The following is a 19,191-nucleotide window of genomic DNA, read 5'->3' as shown; positions in this document are numbered from 1 at the left end:
CACTTGGACAACATGTTAAAAGGAAGGAAGAAGGGACGCCTGGGTGGCTCAGTTGGTTGGACGACTGCCTTTGGCTCGGGTCATGATCCCGGAGTCCCGGGATCGAGTCCCGCATCGGGCTCCCAGCTGCATGGGGAGTCTGCTTCTCCCTCTGACCTTCTCCTCGCTCATGCTCTCTCTCACTGTCTCTCTCTCTCAAATAAATAAATAAAAAATCTTTAAAAAAAAAAAAAAAGGAAGGAAGAAAGGCAATTCTCGCCCCCCTCACCCCCCTGTTTTGACTCCATTCCCTCTAATGCTGTGTGCCTTCCCCCCAGTAACAGGAATTTTGTTACTGCTGGTGAGGATGGGCTCCGCATGCTAATAGAAGACTTTTGCAAGGGGCAAACATAGGTGAAGGCACTTACTCCATTGACCTGGCCATGACTTTGAGCAAATGTTTGATCCTTCTGGATCATGTAAACATAAAACAGAAAACAGGCCGATGGCAATTCTATGTGGAGTAGTTTTCTGTTCAGAGGATGAGTAGGAATGAAGCACAGAGATCAGAGAAGAAATGAGATTAGGACAATCACAGTAAACCTCAGTCAAAACCCAGTTGAGCAATTGAGAGCTTTGAGGTTTTGTCAAACTCAGAAGCCCTTAATTTTTTAGTACCTTTCCAGCACAAAGAGGGGCTTCGTTGCGTAAATTATGACGTGTCCTTCCACTGGAATGCTTTGCAGTCTTTCCTGAGGATGAGTTATTTCTCTGTTTTGACATGGAAAGGTATTCAGAATAGAACATTGAGTTTGTTCATGCTTTTAAGCAAATGATATATAGCACTGAAAACATAAAATATCAAATTGCTAACAACAATATGGATGTCGGGCCAAGGATGAAGATTTCAGAAAGATTTTCAATTTAGAGATTGTACACTTCCAAGTCTTCAAATATGTTTGAAATTTACGTGTATGAGTTTTTTTTTTTTTTTTTTTAATAATCAGAGAAACACAGCGAAGATGTTTGCACTTTGAAAAATCAATGTAAACAATGTTCAGTGGTGGATTTTTTTTTTTTTTTAAATAAAAAATCAGCGAGGAAAGAGGTTTTGTTGCAGAATTACGGTTCGCATCAGGCCCAGTAGGACTGGAGCGGCTGAGCCGCCATGAGGAAGCAGAGAGGGCCGTTCTGTAGCAGAGCCCGGCCGGCCCCGATAACACACGTGGAAGTGGGCTGTGGATCATTGGCCTGCGCTTCCCGCATCACGAACCTCCCTCCGCCCAATTGCACAACTCACGCATTCCAGCTGGGCCTTCTTCATCCCAGTGACTCCGCCCACAGCGCATGTGCGGGAGTGAGTGTTGTTGGCTACGTGCATGGAGACTGAGCTTGTGGGTCCGGACGTAAGGGAGAACAAGGCGGGGTGAGCCATCAGCAAGTCAAATTACTTCCAGAGGCCTTCAACTGGAGCTGGTGAAATCTCAGAGAGGAAAAACTGGGCAGTGCGAGGGTGAAAAGATCTCCTCTGGCGTCCGCCTAAGTGTCTTGTTTGTTTCGCCATCCGTTGGATTTTCTTAACCAGACTTCTTCACCAGATGTCGAGTGTTCTCAGTTACACCTTCTCTCGTGTGTGTTTCAACCCGCCTGGCCTCGCATCTGCAACCCTGGAGTATATGTCATCCCCCGTGATCCTTCCACACCTGCCTTTGCTTTGTTCCTTGTGTCACCACGGTGACTCACACTGGCTTCAGTCTGGGCCCTGCCCTTCCACCGTGAACTCTACCGTCCCACATCTTCTCCTCTTCCACTGAAGGCACACAGGTGATGTCCTGCTTCTGTTTTGAGTTTGCCATTCCTGGATTCAGGTCTCCTGGTGGCCCTGAAGCATCCCTACTGGGTCATGGGTACGAAGACCCATGGAAAGCAAGTGCTGCCTGGCACTGGGAAAGCAAGAGGCAGGTTGTCTGTGGTTCTGAGCTCGTGGCCCCATGGGTCACAGTGGGAGTCTGCTGAATGCTGTATGACCTCACAGAAAAGCACACACACTTGAAAAATTGGGTATGTAGTTCCAGCAAGTGCACAGACCATCTGAACCCCACGTGTACCCCAAAGATTGTGCATCCCCAAATCCCTGGAACTGATCCTCCATTTTAGGATAGGTGAAGAGGAATGAATTCACTAGAGACTCAAGTACAACTAAGTACAGTGTGTTTCTAGAATTTTCTTCACACTTGAAACTACCTGGATATACAGTGAACTAAAGATAAGCCAGACTGGGGTGATGCGGTTATTAGCGGGACGTTAAAACTGGAGGGGACGGTTTGTTAATACAGCTGTTGGCATATGGCTGTGCAGTTGGGGGAGCTGTATACTGTCTACTTGGGTGGATATAAAACATGGTGGGCCAAATCCTTTAGGTTTAGGGGTACATGTATACGTGTGTCCATGCATACATGCATGTGGGAGTGTGTGTTTTTAACAGCTCACAGAAGTTTAAATTTTAACCGTGCGTCTAAGAGAAAATAAAGGATTTCATCTCAATTTATCTTTCATATCTGTTAGATGTTTTTATATTTCCTAGAGATTGGTTGAATATATTATTATATCTTTGTTCCTTTTGGCATTATGGACACTAACCTTTTAACATTGCTGGTTCTTTTTCAGGATGGACAAGCTTCATTTATACCGTATCTGGAGATGTGTATATTGGTAAGTGATGACGATGTTGTTTGGATTCAATTGCACTGTAATTTGAAGGACTGAAGGGGGAGAAAGCAAGATGAAACCTCTCATGTCTTCCACTACTGTGCTGCCTTCTTGTCCAGCACCAGCCCTCTCTATATCCTAGTACGTCCCGGCAAGCCCAGGGCAGGGCATGTCTCAGCTTCCAGCATGTTCGGTGAGGGAAGGGAATATGAACACATGACAGCCACCATTTTACTGCAGCCTGTGTGTGGATGTAAGGTCCAGGCAAGATCATGTGGGTTGACATTCTTGTTAAGAGGTTGGCGATCTCTGTGCTGATAGACGGATGGGGCTCTCACGGGCTAAGGGGAGCAGGAATCTGTCTCCTGGGAGGTGGACGGAGGTGAATTTGCAGTCCCAGGTGCCGCTGAGAAATCTCGAAATTGGTCTTCTCTTATTTTAAGGGTTGTATATGTTGCTCTTGCTGAGGCTAGTCTAGGACAGCCATCTCAAGACTCAACCAACTGCCATTTTATAGATGACAAAAGTGAAGTCTAATGGAAGTTATATAACTTGCCGCGATGGTGCCTTGGTGGACCTGGGACGAGAACCAGGGACTCCCCAATCCTGTTTCCCATGCCGCACTGCATAATCTTTGTACAGTGACAAGTCGGCAGCTCCGCCATTGAACGTGTCTTTCCCGGTCCACCTGTAGGCTGGCTCCTGCTGCGTCTGTCCCCACCCGCCCTGTCATCCTGGAAGCGGCACAGGGGGCAGGCATGTCTCTCTGTGGGCCCGACGGAACGCTGCTGTCGCAGATGCTCTAGGTGCCCTCCCCATACCCCCAGTGCCTCATCTCCACGGTGCCCACTGACAACTCCCAGCTCACCGGGGGGGTATCTGTGTCTCATGGCCTGAAGCGGTCTCTGAAATGGGGGAGGCTGCTCTCTTTGCCCCAAACAGGGCAGGATCGAGGTGCTGGGGGACTGACATTTCCAGAAGCTACCTCATCCCTCAGGTGGGATAATGGAGGGCTGTGTGTTGTGAGGCCTTTCCAAGCCTCTCCCCATGGGCTGATGTCCCAGCCACCCACAATGGGCACAGGCTTGAGAGCACACTCTTCTTTGTCTTCTTTCCCTGACCGAACTCTCTCAGTTCCTGGACTGTTGCTGCCTGTGTCCAACTTTGGGTAAATTCCTTGCCCTTAAATATGCATCCCAGACAGTGCTGCTGGGAAAACTGGAACTAAGAGAATCAGCCTCCCCCGCCCCCTCCCTGCCCCTCACGACAGATGTGTGCCACTCAACCTCACAGAGCCCCTACATGGCCACCTCCTGGGGTGATACAGCCCGGACTGCTGCCTTATTGATAACATCTGCTCCGAACTTGAAGACGACCGACCTCTTAGAGCCACTTAAACCATTCTTCATAATCTCTGAAAGAGTTCAGTTGCCTCAAGTTACTCTCCTGGAAAATAGTGGTAATACAGATCCATGTATTTTGATTTTGTATAGTAAAAATGGCCTTAGTTCCTCTTTCGCTGAATAGCATTTCAATTGTGGGTCAGAAGCAAAATTCATTTCTTTCAGCATTTGAAAAAACATGAGAAAAATTAGTACTATCACAAGTGTCACAAGTAAACTCTATTAACCGTCTGAAGGAGGCGAAGCATCAACTGCTTTAAGAGCTTTAGAAAATCTTGAGTGTCACAACATACTTGATACACGTGGAGAGTCAAGACTGGTTTTTGTGGCAGTAGTGCCCATTAATTTAGGATTTCAAGAGGAACAAAATAACCTGCACAAATGGAAAGTAACAAAGCGAGCATGTGAATTCCGAGGTGGTAAGGAGAGCAGAAATGTTTGTGTAGAATGAGAAAAGGCAAGGACAGCACATTTGTTATAAAGGCCAAGATAATGAATACTTTCAACTCTGAGGACCAGACATTCTCAGTTGTCAAGGACTTTTTCCAGCCCTCCCCGCACAAAAGCAGCTGCAGTAATCCAGTAATCCGGAAGCCCTTGTGGTGGCCACTGAAGCTTGAATTGCGTGTCTTTTTCATGTGTCACAAAATGCTATTATTTTGATCCATTTCAGCCATCTACAGAGGTAGAAAACTTTCTTAGCTTCTGGACCGCTACAAAAGCTCCTATTTGATTTTGGTTTAAATGGTGGTGTGAAGGATGATGTGGAGGAAAAGGTTAACAAATAATCTTCAAAACCTGTTTTTTTATTCGGAGTATCATTGACGCGCATGTGACATTAGCTTTAGGGGTACCATGTAGCGATTCAACAGGTCTGTAGGTGACGCTGTGCTTGTTATGCCCTCCAAAATGGGTCCGTGTTGAAAGGAGCGAGACTGATACAAAGCGAAGGTCAAGCAAAGCTTTATTTCGCGCCAGGCATCAAGAATCAAACCAAACCTTCGGGGTTCGGGGCCACACCTCTTACAAGAGAGGGCGACCCTTCTCTGTTTCACAGACTAGCTTTTAAGGGCAAAGGCCATGCGGTCGGGCCTGGCCACGCACAGGTGGCCAATGAGATTGTAACACACACAGGAAACTCCACAGTGATGCTAGGTGACCAGTTGAGTTACAATTGACCCTAGCAGACATTTGAACCAGCCTATTACACCTTGATTGGGATTGGTGCCAAAAGGCTCCCAAAGGGCGGGGCCCATACTCCTTGGTAGCTAGGGAGACAGTATGCGCCCCCCACTGATCGATGTCTCCACCTGGCCTGACCCACCCCTGTATCTGGGCTTTGTTACCTGGAGCTGGGGGAAGGGGACCAGGGACAGTTTAAGGATTAAACAACGTTATTGATTTAACCTTGATGGAAGCCTCTTGCTAAATAGGTCCTTACAGCGCTCGCCACACTTGGCGCTCCCAACTGTCGCCATCCAACACTATTCTGATATCAAGGCCTGTATTCCCCATGCTGTGCCTCCCCCCACCCAATTTTTTGATTGATTGATTGATTGATTGATTGTGAATGCTGTGCATTTCATCCCTGTGACTTAGTCCTTCTGTAACTGGAAGACTGTATACCGCTTGCTTCCCTTCACCCATTTTGCCCATCCCCTCATCCTCCCCCCTTCAAAACCTGTTTTTAAGATTTTGGGGAGGGGGGCGCCTGGGTGGCTCAGTGGTGAAGCATCTGCCTTCAGCTCAGGTCATGATGCCAGGGTCCTGGGATTGGGTCCTGGAATTGAGCCCCCGCATCAGGCTCCATGCTCAGCAGGAAGCCTGCTTCTCTCTCTCCCGCTCCCCCTGCTTGTGTTCCCTCTCTTGCTGTGTTTCTTTGTCAAGTAAATAAATATAATTTTTTTAAAGATTTTATTTATTTATTTGACAGACAGAGATCACAAGTAGGCAGAGAGTCAGGCAGAAAGAGAGGAGGAAGCAGGCTCCTGGCTGAGCAGGGAGCCCGATGCGGGACTCGATCCCAGCACCTGGGATCATGACCTGAGCCGAAGGCAGAGGCTTAACCCACTGAGCCACCCAGGCGCCCTAAATATAATATTTTTTTAAAAGATTTTATTTGAGAGGAAGAGAGCGCCTGTGCGCCTGTGTGGGCAGGAGCAGGGGAAGGGACCGAGGGAGAAGCTCCCGGCTAAGCAGGGAGCCCCAGGTTGGGCTCCATCCTTTTCCGTGAGCCGAAGGCAGAGGCTTAACTGACTGAGCCATCCAGGCGCCCACTCAAAACCTGTTTTCATCAGTAGTTAGAGCCCTGTTTCCTAGCAGACCTTTAGTCCAAGAACTTAACAAGTGCAAAGCTCAACAACTGAAGGGGTAAGAATGATCTGTACATCCCCTTGTTTTACTTGAGAAGCCAGGAGTTTCCTGAGCCATTTCTAGTCACTGCCCTGGTCCCCTCTCATGACTGTGGGCCACTAGTGCAAAACATCTGGCAGGAAATGGGGTAACAGTGTGCAGCATTGGAGTGGACTTGCATCTGTCCGGGGTAAACTGGACGGTGGAGAGAATCCAGCTCACATACTGGCCTCTGGGGACTCTGCTTTAGCCAATCAGTGACTGGCCAAATGATCTCATTTGAATTTTATCTTCTTCCCCTCCTCCTAACCCCCTCCCCCCCACCGTGGAGATGTTAATGAGAAAAACAAAAGGGCAAGAACAAATCGCCAGAGGCAAAAAGACAAAGCCCGAAAGCTCTTAAATATGTACTGATGTATAAAATCTATAAGAGAGAATCCAGAAAACGTGTTCTGAGACATTTTTATCTTGCTTTTAAAACCTGGATGGCACCAGCAAACCACAGATGGCAGGAACCAATAAGCAAGTAATTGTCTTTTCCAAAATGCCACGCACCTCCGTTCTGTTGGAATAGATGTTACAAGTGTGCATTGAGCTGGAATAAAGAGACTGCCATTTGGGTTGAGAAAGTAATCAGGGGAGATCCCATAAAATGGAGATTCAGGTGGACTCAAAATATTAATTGATGGCAGGAAGTTCCTAAAAGACAGATATTGGTAAGTTTTGAGTAAGGACAGGTGGAGGTTTCAACATGACAGATTACTGGAGTGAGATCTTTGACAATCATCTTCTACTGAGGCATCGAGTCCTTTGACCAGCCCTCAGCTGACATCTGTGCAGTCAGTAGATGATAAAAAGAAAAAGAAAACAAAGAAACTGAAAACCACACAGTCATAAAGCTAGTAGATGCCAAGTAAACTGGAGCTGAACCCCTTCCCTGGTGCTGAGATGAAAATGACATTAGACATTAACACAGATCAAAGGGTAGAGGAGTTTATATCCTGTAGCCCTCTGGCATGGGATGGTTTATCAGCTTGGATGTCAGTCTCCTAGAGGGACCAGTATCACGTATACTGTTTGGCTGAGAAAGTATATTTAGAAATCTAAAAATATTTGTCTGTGGTTATTGAAATGACACCTAACTGGCTTATTATGAAGGTAGTGAAATGTTTCAGACTCACTTAAGTATTTATTCATGCTTAGTTTGTGCTCAGCCCTTTGCTGCTGGTTCTGGGTGGTACTAAGTTTGACACGGACCCTGAATCTCGGTAAAAGGGGAGCAATGCTAGAAGCCTTCCGAATTGACCTCCACTCACCTAGAATGAACTGGACTGAGCAGTGTGTTCCTTCCACGAGGAATACCTTGCATGAGGTGCTTGGAACACCCAGGATAACGGGCAACCCTGGTCTGCTTGCCCATTGCTACTCCCTGCAACCAAATTGAACTTTAAAGGCAATCGTGATTGCAATGAGGCACTTTAATTAAGCTATATGTAAATTAATGAAGTAGGTATCAAAAGACTTGGGCTCCTTGGCTAAGCGTCTGTCTTCAGCTCAAGTCCTGATCCAGGTCCTGGGATGGAGCCCCAAGGTCAGGTTCCCTGCTCAGCAGGGAGCCTGCTTCTCCCTCTCCCTCTGCCTCTTCCCCTCCCCATGACTCCCCATTCCTGCGGTCTTTCAAACAAATAAAATCTTTAAAAAAAAAAAAAAAGAAAGAAAAGTAGGTATTTTTAGAACTCAGCCAAATGCTTTGTAAAAGGGAATTGCTAAAAAAAAGAGCTTTTGAAAGAAAGAGAATGGGGCAACTAGTAATCTAGAAGGATTTCAGTGGTTGCAGTCATGTACGCTTTCGAGAGACAGGGCTTCAGTCCAATCAGCCGACCCACCTTGACTGTATTTCTAAAAACTGGCAAATGTATGCACATTTGCGCTTTAATTTAAAATGTTGGAGGCAGTTGACTGTCTCTTCCAGTTAATGATCCTGATTGCATCAGATAAGGGGGCTTCCATTGTACACACAATTGAGGAAATCAGACTCTTGTGGAAGTGCCATCACTAGCACGGGCATCCTTGTAAAGACAAGAGAAAGGAAATCAGGCATATGGGGGAAAGTTGCCCAGCGATTAATCACACACTGAAACCGCGGCACTAACTTGAAAATATGTATTAAAGTATTTTGCCCTTTCAGGACTGTTTCGGCAAACCAAACTATTTGCAGTTCAATTGTTTTCCAGTACATCTTCCTTCACTGCCCTCTTAGAGTCAACATTCTTGGCGAAGCTTCTTGATGGAAACTATTTAGTATCTGATTTGGCTCTGGTATAATTGAAAGTAGTCAAACACAATAAAGTATATTTTCTTTGCGACTAATTTTAGGTTCAGGAGATAACCAGGTGGGTGAAATAGCATAGAAACGATAAGATGACAGAAGCAGTCTTTGTTTTCGGGGATCCTGTTTTAAACGTTTCCTAAAACAATATAGAAGCTTAAGGTACAGTTAGAATGACCTGGAAACCTGACTCCAGCATCTACAATGAAGGTCAGCCATAAGCTTATGGCTTCAGAATCAGCACTATGATTCCTCCCCTTGAGCGGCAAAGAAGTGGGCGGCAATGGTGTTCCAAATAAAGTGACGATTGGTGTTCTTAGGAAAACATGAACTCTTTGTTTCTAATTTTGCGTTTGCTCATAGACCCGGGAACACCCCAGTCAAGCGAGCTCCCTTGCGAGGAGGTGCAGAGGAACCCAGTTCTGCATTAGTGGAGAGTTGTCCCTCGCCAGCCCACTCCATAATGACAGGAGACGGGCTATAGAAGTTGTTGGGGCTTCTGTTCAGTGGGACATTCTAAAATGTTCCCTTTAAAATGAGGGGCCAAGAGTAGACCTTGTGGGTAACGTATTTGGGTGTTTTGTATGAATGAGCTGAAGATAAAAGCACCCTTAATCAAATGCTTCTTCATCGCACAGTTAAAGATATGACCCAGTTCTAAGTAAGATTATTCTTAGACTCCCAGACCTCTGTTCTATTGCCAAATCCGTGCATGAGTAGAAAGTCCGCGGTGGCCTCTCGTTCAGTTCCATGGCCCCTGCTGACCTAAATCATCAATAGAGAAAGGACCTTTAGTGGTGCGTTGGGCCAACTGTCACTGGCTGGAGGGGGCCGAATGTGCACCTCTTCCCTGACCTCACACCTCACATTGGTAACTTGAAATTGGCCACAGTGGGAGCCTTTACGCCACGGAAATGAGCATGTACTACAAATTGGGTTCATTCTTCCACTCTTGCCTGAAAGCCAGTTTTATTTTTTCAGTTAAACATTTTATTCAGTAATTCTATTTCAAATTTACATTAATCCTTTCTTTTTCTCAAATTACTTTTTTTAATGCCTTTTTAAAATTAACATATAATGTATTATTTGTCTAAAGGGTACAGGTCTGTGACTCATCAGGCTTACACAATTCACAGCACTCACCATAGCACAGACCCTCCCCAATGTCCATCACCCAGTCACCCCATCCCCGCCCCTCCACCCCCCAGCAACCCTCAGTTTGTTTTGTGAGATTAAGAGTCTCTTATGGGGGTGCCTGGGTGGCTCAGTGGGTTAAAGCCTCTGCCTTCGGCTCGGGTCATGATCCTGGGGTCCTGGAAATGATCCCCGCATCGGGCTCTCTGCTCAGCAGGGAGCCTGCTTCCTCCTCTGTCTCTCTGCCTGCCTGTCTGCCTACTTGTGATCTCTGTCAAATAAAGAAAGAAAGAAAGAATCTTAAAAAAAAGAGTCTCTTATGGTTTGTCTCCCTCCAGATCCCATCTTGTTCCATTTTTTCCTTCCCCACTCCCCAAGCCCCCCACCCTGCCTCTCAAATTCCTCACATCAGTGAGATCATATGATAATTGTCTTTCACTGATTGACTTACTTCACTTAGCATAATACCCTCTAGTTCCATCCACATTGCTGCAAATGGCATGATTTCACTTTCTGATGGCTGCATAGTATTCCATTGTGTGTGTGTGTGTGTGTGTTTGTGTGTGTATACACCACTTCTTTATCCATTCATCTGTTGATGGACATCTAGTTTCTTTCCATAGTTTGGCTATTCTGGACGTTGCTGCTATAAACATTTGTGTGCACGTGCCCCTTCAGATCACTACATTTGTATCTTTAGGGTAAATACCCAGTAGTGTAATTGCTGGGTCATAGGGTAGCTCTATTTTCAACTTTTTGAGGAACCTCCATGCTGTTTTCCAGAGTGGCTGCACCAGCTTGCATTCCCACCAACAGTGTAGGAATGTTCCCCTTTCTCCGCATCCTCGCCAACATCTGTTGTTTCCTGACTTGTTAATTTTAGCCATTCTGACTGGTGTGAGGTGGTATCTCACTGTAGGTTTTTTTTTTTTAATTTTTAAAAGGATCTTATTTATTTATTTGACAGAGATCACAAGTAGGCAGAGAGACAGGCAGAGAGGCAGGGGGAGGCAGGCTCCCCACTGAGCAGAGAGCCCAATATGGGGCTCGATCCCAGGACCCTGGGATCATGACCTGAGCTGAAAGCAGAGGCTTAACCCACTGAGCAACCCAGGTGCCCCTCACTGTGGTTTTTATTTGTATTTCCCTGATGCTGAGTGACGTTGGGCACTGTTCCATGCGTCTGTTGGCCATTTGGATGTCTTCTTTGCAGAAATGACTGTTCGTGTCTTCTGCCCATTTCTTGATTGGATTATTTGTTCTTTGAGTGTTGAGTTTGATAAGTTCTTTATAGATTTTGGATATTAGCCCTTTATCTGAAATCTAGTTTTAAACATTGACTAGCACACCCCTTCTTCTGGGACGGAGGTTCTTAATCTTATTTTGTGCCATGGACCCTTTTGTCATTTGCCAAGTCTCCACCTCTTGAACAGTGTTGTTGTTGTTGTTGCTGTTTTTAATTCAATGAAACCATTAAAATGTTAAAAGCAGAAGTTTGCAGTAGAGTTCTAGGTGTGCTTCTTGGATGCCATCTGAAAGAACACCACGGAGCAGTAGCACTACTCTCCATTCTCAGCACTGATTCCCATGAAGGGTGTTTTGAGATGGCCATGGCACTGTAACAGGAGGGGAAAACACCTGTGATCTCTATTGGAGATGGAGTCAGTGGCCCAGCCAATACCACAGTGGTCGTTGGCTACATTCATGACCAAAGGAAAGGCCGATCTCAGCTCCGTGTTCATGAAAAGAAAGCTTTTGTCTGCCTTCCAGCAATTGCTCTGAGTTCTAGCCATGGGTCCTGGGACTGCACTGACCCCAGGTTAAGGACTCTTGCATGGGGCGGGGATCAGGGGGAACATGGGTAGCTCAGTGGGTTAAGCCTCTGCCTCTGGCTCAGGTCATGATCTCAGGGTCCTGGGATAGAGTCTTACATTGGGCCCCCTGCTCAGCAGGGAGTCTGCTTCCCCCTCCCTCTCTCTGCCTGCCTCTCTACCTACTTGTGATCTCTGAAATATAAATAAATAAAAATCTTAAACAAAATTTCGGTTGGTTAGAATCCTATTTCACATTTGCAAACATCAAAAGGAGCCTCGTTGCTCACATGGGTGATCTCCAAAGTGGAGGTAGAAGGGAGGCTTTCCCTCGGAAAAAAAAAAAAATTACTGTGTTTGGGCTCCAGTATTCACAAAATTCACAAATTATGTGTCTGTTTATATAATAATTCCTCAAGCTGTTGTTTTCATTTAAATAAGCATACCCAGGGTGCCTGGGTGGCTCAGTGGCTTAAAGCCTCTGCCTTTGGCTCGGGTCATGATCCTGGGGTTCTGGGGTCCTGGGATCGAGCCCCACATGGGGCTCTCTGCTTAGCGGGGAACCTGCTTCCTCCTCTCTCTGCCTGCCTCTCTGCCTACTTGTGATCTCTGTCTGTCAAATAAATAAATAAAATCTTAAAAATAAATAAATAAATAAGCATACCCTAATTGATTATTCAGCTTTAGCTTTAACATGTCAGGGGGATGCCCAGATTTATGTCTCCAAATGTCCTTAAGGTGTATCCCTCTTAGGCATCTCTATGGGCTTCTCTTCCTGCTTGGAACCTTCTCTCTGTTGTCCATTTGCATGTCTTGGTTTTTTTTACCCAACTGAAAGAACCAGCCCAAATCCCAGCCTCCTGTCTCCAGCCTGTGACTATTCCAGCCCATGTGGCTTCTCCAGTCCCTACCCTCGTGCAGAAGCACTGCTGTCATCTGGTCGCTGTGTTATCACGTTCCTAGAGAGGATCCCATTGGTCTCCTCTCTCCCACTGTTGCCAGGTCCTTTAGGTTCTTTCTTAACTCCGCCTCGAAAATCCATCCCACTCTCTTAGTTCACACTTTACTTGATTTTCTTCTTCCCTTTTTTTTTTTTTTTTAAGATTTTATTTATCCATCTGAGGTGGGGAGAACACGCATGTGTGCACACAAGTTGGGAGTAGGGGCAGAAGGAGAGGGTGAGGGAAAAGAACCAGTAGACTCCCCACTGAGCATGGAGCCTGACACGGAACTTGATCCCAGGACCCCGAGATCTGGACCTGAGCCAAAGTCAGCAGTGTAACCGACTGAGCCTGCCCGGTGCCCCCAGACCGTAATTCAGTTTTATTGAGACTGTGACAGTAAGCCCCTAACAGGTCATCCTAATTTCATTCTTGCCTCCTCAGTCTATTCTATGCTCTGCTCCCAAAGTTATGTCCCCAAGACACAGATCTGACCATTTCAGGCCCAATTCTGTCCTCAGAGGCCCCCCACTTTATGTGGATAAGCATGGCTTCCAAGTCTTTTCTTGATCTGAAGCCGGTCTCCATTTCCATCATTCTTCCCAAAGGAATGTCACAGCAGTAGTAGACGGGTCACGCTTCCCCTAGAGATGCATGTTCCCCACACCTCAGCTTCGCCAAGGCTGTTGTCTTGTCTAGAATGCCCTATCCCCTAGCTTTACGTGGCATAGATCTCTGTAATCCTGCAAAGCTCTGTTCAAGTCAATTCCTCCATGACAAATCCTTAGGGCCCCTAGACCCGAGTTAGCCCCTACAGCCCTGTTCTCTCATTGAACTTTGCTCATTATTTTACTGTTGTACTAGGACACAATTTCATTTGTATTTCATCTGTTGTTCTCATTATAGAAGGGGTAGGAATGTAGCCATCCTGAAGACACCCCCCCCCAACATAGCCTTTAGAACAGAGCCTTGTTCATAGTGCAATAGCTATTTACTTACTTATTTTTCAAGGGAGATAGTCTATGATTCTTTTATGAAGATATATTTAGTTCCTCCCAATGAGATTTGAGTTACCTGTGTAAAAGGAGCTTGAGAGGTGCCCAGCTGGCTCACTGAGTAGAGTTTACGACTCTTGCTACTCAGGATCATGAGTTCCATCGAGCCCCACATTGGGCGTGGAGCCTACTTAAAACAACAACAACAACAACAACAACAAAAGGAATTGGCTTTGATCTTCTTTGGATTTTCTGCTAGAACTAGGCACTTATGGGTGTTCCATAAATACTTATTGGCAGGAATTAATGATAGCATTTACTAATTTTCCCAAGTATGCTTAATTCCTAGGAGGTGTGTATAATTTGCTCAAGGAAGCATTCTTATTAGCATGTAATGCCGAAGACTTTGCTTATAAATTGAATTGTTAGGCCTGCCACCGAAAGTGTAAGTGGAAACACGATGCAGGATTCACTTCCTTGTTTTTTCTGCATTGGAAACCAGCCAGTTTCAGACTTTAGTACTTACAGGTATAATAAACCAAGAGATTTACAGAGACTCCTAAGTCTCTTAAGTCTGAGGTTGAGACGAATATTACGGTGCTATGGAGTTAACCATGTTTGTAACCATGCGATAAATGTACTATAAAGAACATTTGATTTCATGGGTCATCTTCCTTGTAGGACCTGAGGATGCACAACAGAAAATAGCACCTCATCACACAGCAGTGCTGGGGGAAGGTGACAATGTCCAGGTGGAGAACAAGGTAAGTATTAAAAATCGGTAATTTTCTTAAATTGTACTTTCTACTGGTTTATAGGTAAATGCCCGTCTCCAGTGCAGCTGGAAAATGTTCTCTCTTCTCTCGGCAAAGAAACTATGCCACAAGTTTATTATTCCCTTTCATTAACCTCTGCTATTTCTTTTTTTAAAGATTTTATTTATTTCTTTGTCAGAGAGAGAGAGAGCACAAGCAGGCAAAGTGGCAGGTGGAGGCAGAGAGAGAAGCAGACTCCCCACTGAGCAAGGAGCCCGATGTGGGACTCGATCCCAGGATCCTGGGATCATGACCTGAGCCAAAGGCAGTGGCTTAACCAACTGAGCCACCCAAGCGTCCTAACCTCTGTTATTTCTATCGGTTTATTTTAAGGTTTTCTCTATAGCCATTGCTCATCTTCATAACTCACCTGAAGTCTTTCTTGTTTACCCCTAGACATGTGAATCTGGAGGCAACATGTCTTCCTCGTCTCTTAATTTTCTTTCTTTAGACCCTTGATTGATCTCCTTTTTAGTCAAAGTGAAAATGGATCAGCCCCCTAGGAGTATAAATACAGATCTCCATGCTTTCTCACAGAGAGCCTTTTGCAAGTCAGCCCCATTTCGAACCAAGAAGAGCATATGATGCATTTTGTCCCTTTTGGGTCCAACCCCTGCTTCTGCTATTTTAGGAGCCTCAGGAGCTTCTATCCCCAGATTTTCAGTTTCTTCCTTGGGTTTCTTTCATTGCATTGGGTGATTCTGTCACTCTCTTGTGAGCCCGCTAAGCCAACCCTGTGGCTTTGTGTCCTTCTCAGAAAGAGGACTGAGGAGACAATTGTGCAAAAGCTCCCGACAAGGTGAATTTTGCAAAGTAGGAATGAAAGCTACTTCAGTGTGCAGGTGACTGGTGGAGAGGCAGGCTGACTGCTGTGAGGCACTCTGGCCCTGGGGTTGTAGAATGCAGTGGATTTGAAGAATTACTACATCCTCGCCCACTTTTCTGGCAGCTCCCCTACTGCGGCTTTAGTCACCCAAGGCACCACCATGAAATAGGAAGCAAGTAGAAGAAAATTCTCCTGGGCACCAGAGAAAATGCAGATCTTGGAGTCCGTGCCCTCTCTTATTAGGTTGAACTGTTTGAAACTGCTCCTTTGGACCTACAGAAATGGCAGTTTCCCCTGTGCCGACCCCAGGCAGCAGAGAGTCATGGAAGCTACACAGAGGCCAGAATCTCCTGATAGTGGATTTGTTTGTAACATTATCTGATTTTAACTTGGCACCATTGTTCCTCCTATAATCTAGCAGAGGGCACATTGCAAATGAGAAGGGCTCCAGAAGCTGGAAAGAACCACTGGAAAGATTTACAGCAGGGCTGGGAAGTGGGGGCAGCCAGAAAGGTGGGAGGCAGCTGGGAGAGCCAAGGAGCCCCGTCCTGTCGTGGGCACTTCTGTCGATATCGCTCTGTATGAGCACAGTGGAGCTGGTGATGCAGGAGACCATTTCAATGAAAAAAAGCAAAAGGATTTTAGAAAACTAGCATTTCAATGGGGATGTCATGCTTATGTCCATGGATAGCAGCAAGTCCCCCTAGATTAGCGGGGAGAAGAGATAGTGACCTTGCCACTTGTCAGCCATGTGACTGTGGGCGGGTTGCTCCACTTCTCTGAGATTGGGTTTCTCTGGCTGTGAAACCGAAATAATGATGCCATGCACAAGGGCACAGGGTCAGTTCTGCCCGATAGGCCAAATTCAAACCTGGCTCTGTAAATAAAGTTTTGTCGGAGCACAGCCAAACCCGTCCCTTTCTGTTTGTTTGTGGATGCTTTCAAACCACAACGGGAGATTGGAGTGTTTGTCCCAGAGACTAGGTGACGCACAGAACCCAAGGTACTTCTCCTCTGGTTCTTTACCAGGGCAACTGTGCTAACAATGCCTGATCTAGTACCTCGCAGCTGCCCAGTAATGGCAGCTAGAAAGTTCACTGAGCTAAACGCCTAATTGAACAGGTCGTCATGTCACATACGTGTTACCTAATGAGGATTCATACTTTAGGCCTGTGGGTTCAGGGCATATAACAGTTTCTAGAGCTCCAAAAAGCCTCTGAAGTATCCTGATTCACTCCATGGCCCCAGCTCAGGGTTATATGCACTTGGAACTAAGCCTGAGGATTAAAAAAGGAAGATGTGACTTCCTAATGCTCCCCATAGTTCCCTTGGCACTGAGTTGTGGCCAAGAATAAGGATTCGGTATGCTCCCTGGCTTCTGTCTAGCCCTTCAGCACTCCTTACTTCCACAGTCAAGCCTGTCTTCCTGGTTAACTAGTGGTAATGGGCGGTTTCCTCTAGAGGGGCCCGTCGTCTGGGGCAGGAGAGCCGGGCGGCCCCAAAGATGATGCGGGTCGCATCTGTTCCCAGCTATCCTGCTCCATCTAGCATTTGTCCTGCCTTAGATCGGCACATTTTCGGCTTCAGGGACCCCCGTCTTCTTGCACAGGAGGATTGTCCTCCGTGACTATTACTCTGAAGTCCTCCCTGGCAGGTAGCAACTGCAGGGGCTTGGTTTAGGCCAGATTTCAGAGTCTTTAAGCCAGAACTTTGACTTCTTAGAGGAAGCCCAAACTCCCCAACAGTGGCTTCAAAATAGTCTTAACTTTTTCAGAGTTCTTAGAGATTGGGATCAACCCCATGCTACTCTGGGCATTTAATCCCGGACTGTATTGATGACCCTGAAATGGTCTCTGCTTCAGGAGCTCAAGCTCCCCTTGCGGCTCTGGCCCACAGTGGGTGCTCTGGATGCCAGGATGGCTCCCTGACCAGGAGCACATCGGTTTGATATGAAAGGCTCGATGTCACCTTCAGACACATGATTATATTGATGTCCTGCAGAGAAAGCCTTAAGCCTCATGGATCAGCCAATTCACTTGTAGTTTAAGGTAGACAATCAGTTCTTCTTTGGCTGCCCCCAAAACAATAGGTGAGGGTCACGATAATTTTTAACTGCCACTGTTCGTGGGGAACTCAGTAACTGAATAAGATGAACATTTTGATTCAAATATAGATCGAAAGACAGAAATAAAACACTCTATTAAAACTAGAGACAACTTTTTTTGCTTATTTATGGGTAAAAATTCATAATCATTTATTTTTAAAAAAACTGGTAGTAGTTCGTTCTCTTACCTTTCAATTGGCCTACGAGGTGTGAACAGTGAAGTCCAGTAAGAACAATTGCATGCAATTAAGTCGTGCTAAAGCACAGTTTCTTCCTGGTGATTGTTTTCAGGTAATGTAGCACTATAATAGGTGTTCTTAAACCAAAAGCGTGCCCTTGGATTCATTCTCAGAGTCCTACTGCCATCTCAAGCTTCAGGATCAGAGTGGGAGTCCATACTGCTCATAGCTGAGAAGCTGTCCACACGTCCAGTAAATCGTAGGGCCTTCACCTGGGCGTTGATCATTTATCGTTGGTATCATTGGAACTCTGGATTTTTCTTAGGAATAGAATTTATGGAATAACAATAGCAATTTGTAAAAGGAAATTATTCATGGAAACCCAGAAGGGCCTAACTCTGAGCTAAGAGCTCTGAGAAGGTTGACTGAAGTCAGAGACATATATGGCCTGGGCCGGAAGAGACCATGACCTTCAGGTGGGGAAATTATACCTGAAGCAGTATGTTGGCCCCCATTACCTTTATATGGGGTCTTTTCATCAAGCCCTAAAAGGCATTTACTGAGATCCTCACAGGGACCCATGTCTGAAATAGCTCTCCATTCTCTTTCCTTGTGCATGATTTTCATCGTTGGACGGTATGCCCAAGGTCACTGTAGATGAGGACTTTTGAAGGTAACAGCTATTGGGACTTTTAACCATATCAGCGCTCTACTGAAGATCCAGAAAGATGATTAGCTTTCTCCAAAGAAGGCTAAGTAGGGAAAGAAAAAAAGATATATTTAAGGAACAAGAAAAGGACATCAGACATCTGGCTAAGGATAGAGGAGCAGGGGCTACTGAGAGGTTAATTTAGTGGGAAGGTCATGAAAGGAAGCGTGGACCATCAATCAGGTTTCTGAAATGGAATCCAAACTCCTGGCCTCCTTAACACCCAGCAGTGAAATCATCTTTCATTTCACATCAGTGTCCCTTTATTTTACTATGCAAATTATAAATAGAAAGTCATCCTTTGATCTAATATGAAAAGAAGCAAAATTCTTATTTTTAAACTTGACCATCATTTCTAAATGTGTAAACTGGGGACATTTTGTCATTCACAAAAAGTACGCCTTCTGAATTAAGAAACTTACATTCTTGGGGCACCTGGCTGGTTCAGTGGGTGGAGTGTGTGACTCTTGACCTTGGGGTTAGAAGTTTGAGCCCTAAACATGTCTATTTCTGAATGTCACATTAGGAATAATTTGAAGCTGATGTGCTGGCCAAATGGACGATGTTTCTAATTCCAAATATAATAAATTCCAGAAATATTTTCTGTGTAGCACTCAATATGGAAACATTTACTCCTTATGAAGATTGGTCTTCTCAGTCAGCACTCAGCAGTACGTCCAGACCACCAAACCTTCTCAGATAAAGGAGGAAAATGCAAATTAAGAGTTTCTTTAATCACAAATACCCTTCCAGAAATACCCTTAAGTCTACGGCCATACCACCCTGAACGCGCCCGATCTCGTCAGAAATACCCTTAAGACAAACCATGTGATTTACTTATCTTATTACAATGTTTAAATCTCTCATTAAAAATTTTTAAAAGGGAAGATTATGCAAATCCAAAA

General features: G+C 45.5%; 1 protein-coding gene across 1 annotated transcript in view; it reads left to right on the top strand.

The window, feature by feature from the left end:
• The window catches only part of PIR (pirin), a 233,775-nt gene that overhangs the window by 206,610 nt on the left and 7,974 nt on the right, over nucleotides 1-19,191 (top strand). Inside the window, exons 6-7 of the mRNA XM_059158401.1 lie at nucleotides 2,647-2,691; nucleotides 14,335-14,417. Coding sequence (XP_059014384.1) covers nucleotides 2,647-2,691; nucleotides 14,335-14,417 — 128 coding nt within the window. The remainder of the gene's footprint in view (nucleotides 1-2,646; nucleotides 2,692-14,334; nucleotides 14,418-19,191) is intronic.

The sequence above is a fragment of the Mustela lutreola genome, chromosome X, assembly GCF_030435805.1.
Source record: "Mustela lutreola isolate mMusLut2 chromosome X, mMusLut2.pri, whole genome shotgun sequence".
NCBI classification, from domain to species: domain Eukaryota; kingdom Metazoa; phylum Chordata; class Mammalia; order Carnivora; family Mustelidae; genus Mustela; species Mustela lutreola.
Note: the sequence above shows the minus strand (reverse complement) of the source record. Positions and strands in the feature narration are given on the sequence as shown.